This window comes from Podarcis gaigeae, assembly GCF_964106915.1.
Source record: "Podarcis gaigeae genome assembly, chromosome: 14".
Classification (NCBI taxonomy): Eukaryota; Metazoa; Chordata; class Lepidosauria; order Squamata; family Lacertidae; genus Podarcis; species Podarcis gaigeae.
In genome coordinates, this window is record NC_139690.1 from 48,246,549 (window position 1) to 48,252,064 (window position 5,516).

The 5,516-nt window shown below is 51.1% G+C and overlaps 1 protein-coding gene across 1 annotated transcript; it reads left to right on the forward strand.

Moving 5' to 3' along the window:
• Positions 1-1,327: 1,327 nt before the first annotated feature.
• Positions 1,328-4,283, forward strand: RASD1 (ras related dexamethasone induced 1). The gene is made up of 2 exons (XM_083711993.1): positions 1,328-1,733; positions 2,890-4,283. The coding sequence occupies exons 1-2, from the start codon at positions 1,448-1,450 to the stop codon at positions 3,438-3,440; spliced, it is 837 nt and encodes a 278-aa protein (XP_083568119.1). The 5' UTR covers positions 1,328-1,447; the 3' UTR covers positions 3,441-4,283.
• Positions 4,284-5,516: the final 1,233 nt, after the last annotated feature.

The following is a 5,516-nucleotide window of genomic DNA, read 5'->3' on the forward strand; positions in this document are numbered from 1 at the left end:
CACCTAGCCCAGCATTCAGCCCATGGGAAGACTTCAGTTTCCAGAGGAGGCAAAGTATGGCACATATTGTGGTTAGTGGCCATTGACAGCTCTATCATTCATGTGTTTGTCCAATCCTGTTTTAAAGCGGTCCAAACTGGTGCCCATCCCTGTCTCCAGTGGAAGTGAGTTCCATAGTTTAACTCAACTCTGCATGAAGAAATACTTCAGAATCTTCCAGTGTTCGGATTCCTTGGATGTGTCTCCACAGACTTCCAGCGGCATGGCAGAGCTTTAAATGTATAGTGTGGATGCGCCAGGGCTCAGTTTTATCCCTTGCAGAGCTGGGGTGGGGGGGGGGGAGCCCTGCTGGAAGTTCCCCCTGCTGGGGAGGTTTGCCAAGGCCTGCAGCTTTTGAGAAGTCAAGGAAGGAAAATGTAGATGCCAAGCTTGGAGAGTTTGCAAGAGAGTGTAGAAAAAAATGACGCTGTCTCTCTCCAACTGAAAGACAGCCGAAATTAGGCTGCCCCCCTGTGGCTGCTTACTTGGGAGGAAACATCGCTGTCCCCAGCAGGGCTTACTTCACACTCTGCATTAGGCGTAAATGGCATTTGTTCGCTCTTGCGCCTAGGCGTGTTGTGGACCCTCGCCTCTCACTTGCTCCCCTTCCTCCTTATGCGCGCTCCCCGGTTTGAGGCTGGAAGCTCCTCGGGGCGAAGACCCTCTTCTTCCTCCTCCTCCTCCTGCCTGTCTGGCTCTTTCAATTATGTAGCCCGCTCGCTGGCAAGCTAACGACCTCGCTCCCCCATATATCACACGCCCGAGCTCAGGGGGAGAGCCTCTGCCTCGCACGCCGAGCGCTCCAGCTTCAACCCCCAGGACAGACCCGCGCCTGATACCCTACAGAGCTTCTGCCAGCCCGTGTCTGCTATAGATGGACCCAGTGGTCCGACTCCGCAGAAGCCACCTTCCGATGCTCCCCCTGAGCAAACCTATCTGAAACCCTGGACAGCCGTTGCCAGCCCGTGTCGACAATATTGAGCAGGATGGACCTGGCAGGTCACTTTCCTATGTTCCCCCGAGCAATCCTATCTGAAACCCCGGGGAGCCTCTGCCAGCCAGTGTCGACAACACTGGTCTCGACGAGCCCAGTGTTCTGACTCAGCAGAAGCCTCCGTCCTCTGCCCCTGCCCAGAGCCGTCCAAAACCGGTCCCCACTTCTCCCTGCGGAGCCGCTTTGCGCACCCGGGCGAAGCCCAGCCCCTCTCTCGGCGCGCCCTCCCTTCTCTCCCCCGAAGGGGCGGGCCGGCCGCGCTCCGCGGCTATATAAGCAGGCGCGGAGCTTGAGTTTACTCCAACTGATCCCAGCCTCTCCGTGCGCTCCTTGCTGGACCTGGGAAGCCGCTGCCAGCCTGCCGTCTCCGCCGCTTCTCGCCTCTCCGCCGCGGCTCCTGCTCCTCGCCTCCCGATGCGCCTGGCCGAGATGATCAAGAAAATGGGTCCCAGCGATTCGGAGCTCAATATCCCGGCCAAGAACTGCTACCGGATGGTCATTCTGGGCTCGTCCAAAGTGGGCAAGACGGCCATCGTCTCCCGCTTCCTCACCGGCCGCTTCGAGGACCAATACACGCCCACCATCGAGGACTTCCACCGCAAGTTCTACAGCATCCGCGGGGAAGTTTACCAGCTCGACATCCTCGACACGTCGGGGAACCACCCGTTCCCGGCTATGAGACGCCTCTCCATCCTCACAGGTGAGAGGCAGGAACAGGGAACACGCGCGCCGAAGGGGGCGAGAGGGGTTTGGGGTTGGCTGCAGCAGGCGAGCGCATCAGCGCATCTCAGAAAAATCAATACCCCCCATTGTTATTACTATTAATCTTAGAATTAGTAATAGTATTAATAGCTCTTCTCTCGGTTTGCCGGCTGTTTTCTAAATTGTGCAGATGCTTTAGTTGACGGCATTGCCTTGCGAGCCATTCATCCCCAAAATACGACGCTGCTCATGTTTTGGAAATGGTTTGAGAATTTGCCGCTCCTGGTCTGTAAACTCATGTACCAGGCTCAGCGGATTTGCTGGTGTTTCAAACACCTGTTGATAGAGGCTGAAGTGCGGAGAGAAAGAGAGCAGAAAGTAGCGTGGGAAGCAAAAGCGTCCCTCAGGCAGGGGTCTCTTACTGCCTTTTGCAGTCGGAATGGCATTTCAGTGCTGCCGATGCCCTTTGGAATCAATGTGCATGCAGCCGAAATGCTTACTCGGAAGTAAAAGCAGTGGGGCTTACTCCTGGGTAAATGTGCATGAAGATTGCAGCCACCCAAGCGCTTTGCTTTAGTCCTATCGTCACTGCTTATTTAATGAACGGGGCAGTTTGCAAAACCAAAACCCAAAACCTTTGCAATTTTGCAACAACAATATCCAAAACCCTTTGCAACTCCCCAGTTCCTTAAAAATTGAGCAATGCAAGTTTGAGCCCTTAGCTTTTATTATCTGCACAGGTTACATTGCAACTTACTTCTGGCTTTTGCAATCAATGCCAGAGCAATCTTTTGAAAGAGAGCAAAGGGGAAACGGGAAGGGAATTTATCTGCTAAAAGGAAGGTTACTGGTGAGATTTTGCTCTCTCCTGTACCATTTGAAAAACTTTGCAGGTTTCCCACAAGAATGTAGATTGGCTTGCCACCTTTCCAGCGAAAGGCACACTTCCAAAATAAAGACACTTGCACAGGTAGATGGAAAAACGTAGGGCTTAGAGGGCTTCCAGGCAGAAAGCAGTTCTTCCCAAACACTCAACCACTCCACCTGCTGGCTTGGCTTTGGTTTCTCTGGGGCTAGATGGGTGCGCACAGGGAATGCTTTCAAAAACCTACCGAGATCCTAACCTTGTTTCCCATCTTCTTCCTTTTCTGCAGGAGACGTCTTTATTCTGGTGTTCAGCCTGGACAACCGAGACTCGTTCGAGGAGGTGCAACGCCTAAAGCACCAGATCTTGGAGACCAAGTCTTGCCTGAAGAACAAAACCAAGGAGAACATTGATGTTCCCCTGGTCATCTGCGGGAACAAAGGCGACCGCGACTTCTACCGCGAGGTTGGCCCCCGAGAGATCGAGCAGCTGGTGGGGCAGGACCCCAAGAAGTGTGCCTACTTTGAGATCTCTGCCAAGAAGAATAGCAGCTTGGACCAGATGTTCCAGGCTCTCTTCACCATGGCCAAACTGCCCAGCGAAATGAGCCCAGACCTCCACCGGAAAGTGTCCATTCAGTACTGTGACCTCTTGCACAAGAAAACTCTCAAAAGCAAAAAGTTCTTGAAGGAAGGCTCAGGAGATAGTGCCGGAGATGCCTATGGCATCGTGGCTCCCTTTGCCCGCCGGCCAAGCGTCCACAGCGACCTCATGTACATTCGCGAGAAGACCACCCGGGGAGGGCAGTCGAAGGACAAAGAGCGCTGTGTGATCAGCTAAGCCACTCTTGCCTTAAAGACCTTCCCAGCGGAGATGGGAAGCCTCTTGTTTATTACCAAAAAACTCTTGCCAGCGCTTACGGCAGCGGCAGAAGAGGCAGCATGCGCCTTCTCTGCCAAGGGCGGCGACGCAGCTCCCATGCCAAAGGCCACAATTCCTCCAAGCTCTTTTCAGGGGACTCTTTTTCCAACGGCTCCCCACAATTTCGTTTTTTTAGATTTTGGAGGTGAGCTGTCTTGGGATTTGCCAGTGGGAGTTCCCTGGCCGATAGATGGACTTAAGAACTTGAACGTGGAGAAGAGAGAGACATTTGCAAGAAAGGGAAAGAAAGAAAAACTTTGTGGGAAGGAGAAATGTTTCCCTTCCTGTCTCTCTGCATTGTATTTTGTCTTTAAAGTACTTGGGGGGGGGGGGAGGGTTCGAGGGGGGGAGGGGAAAAACAGCCATTATTGAACTGTGAAGTTACACTCAAGGCTGTCTCTTTGTGATGTTTTCTGTGGAGCAACTCCAGAAGAATTTAACCATTGTTGCTGCTGAAAATAACCTGCCAAAACTCTCTATTGTGCCCCTCAGCCCCAATGTTTGGGACTATGAGGGGCTTGTTTTGGGGAGGGGGGGAGTTGGCTGTTGAAAAGCCGCTCCTTGTTTACATTCGCCTTTCTCTGTCTTGATTTTTTTCTCTCTCAGAACGAGAAAATTGCATTCAAGCAAACAGGCACTTTATATGTCGAGCTTTTTCTGGTCCATGGACTTGAACAAAATCGCAGCTCAGTGTTTCTTGCGACGAGCTTTGTTAATATTTTTTTTTTCTACAAAAATAAAACTTTTGAAAATAATGAGAAATCGCTTTGTCCGGCTTTTGGTGTTTCCGAAAAGGGAGGTTGCAGCAGGTGGGCTATTTAAACAAGGACGGGGTGGGAGGGGGGAGCCAGGGTGAGGGGTCGGGCCATCCCCAATGGGTGTAACAATCTCTCGTCTCCAATCCAGAAGTCTGGATTTTTATGAATCCCCCAAGAGTGTAGTTTGGTGGATTTAACAGCAGGGGGGGGGGCAGGAAGCTGATGAATCCAGCATAACATGGGGAGGGGTGGGGGAGCTTTGATGAATTCAGACTTGGGGAATACAAAAGGACCACGTCAACAGACAAGACCAGAAACTCTCTTCTGAGTGGCATGTTGTCACCACGCTGTGAAAACAAAAGAAGTTTCCTACAAGCAAACGACTACTGTTATGTCACAGTTTCCTCTCACCTTTGGCACAATCCCAAAGTTTCTTTTACGAGGTAGGGTGGGTTCTAAGGCTGCAGGTGAATCTCCACAACCCAAACAGCCTTCCCAACCCAATTGTCAAACAAGACCGTTTCGCTGAGGAGCGACATCTATTGGCGACTTATGGCAAATCCTCCCCCTCCCATTAATATCACAGTTTTTAGCAATCCTGTTAATAGGAAACTGGGAGCTTATACTTCTCTAGGAAATGTAAACCCACCCACCCCTCATCCACTCTCCAATGCCCTGCTGGTTTCTAGATCCCCATCTACAGTGTCTTGCACAAAATGGCGGCTGGAAGGTACTACACATTTTGAGCATTTTGACACTTAAGAGCTACACTTCTGAACATTGAGGAACCATTTAACTATCCTGGCTAATGGCTAACCCACTGCCCTCCATAAATCCCTTCACAGATGTCTCAAATAGTGATAGACACTGGTGGCAATCCTAATCACACTTAGAGCGTGTAAGCTCCATTGAACACACAAGGATTTACTTCTGAGTAAAGATAGATAAGCTCCATCGGCAAGATGTAGCAAATTGGACACTTTTTGTGGGGGGGATGGACCTTTGCTGGATTCATACAACCAATCATTCAGGGATGCTTACGCTAAAGTAGACACACTGCAATCCAGGTTTAAGCTATCCATAAAGAGGACGTCAAACATTACAGGGGCAAGTTGGGGGTGGGTGGAATTGGATGGTTTACAAAGGGGAATGCGGGTGGAAAACTCAATGAACAGGAAGCCGAAAGGTTGCCTTATTAAAATACATATGTCCTTCTCCCCACACCGCCCCAATTTAT

What these genes read in the sequence shown, in the direction of transcription:
- RASD1 (XM_083711993.1), top strand. Translation starts at nt 1,448, where the DNA reads ATGCGCCTGGCCGAGATGATCAAGAAAATGGGTCCCAGCGATTCGGAG. An exon ending in ACGCCTCTCCATCCTCACAG is followed by an intron (nt 1,734 to 2,889) that starts GTGAGAGGCAGG and finishes CCTTTTCTGCAG; the next exon opens with GAGACGTCTTTATTCTGGTG.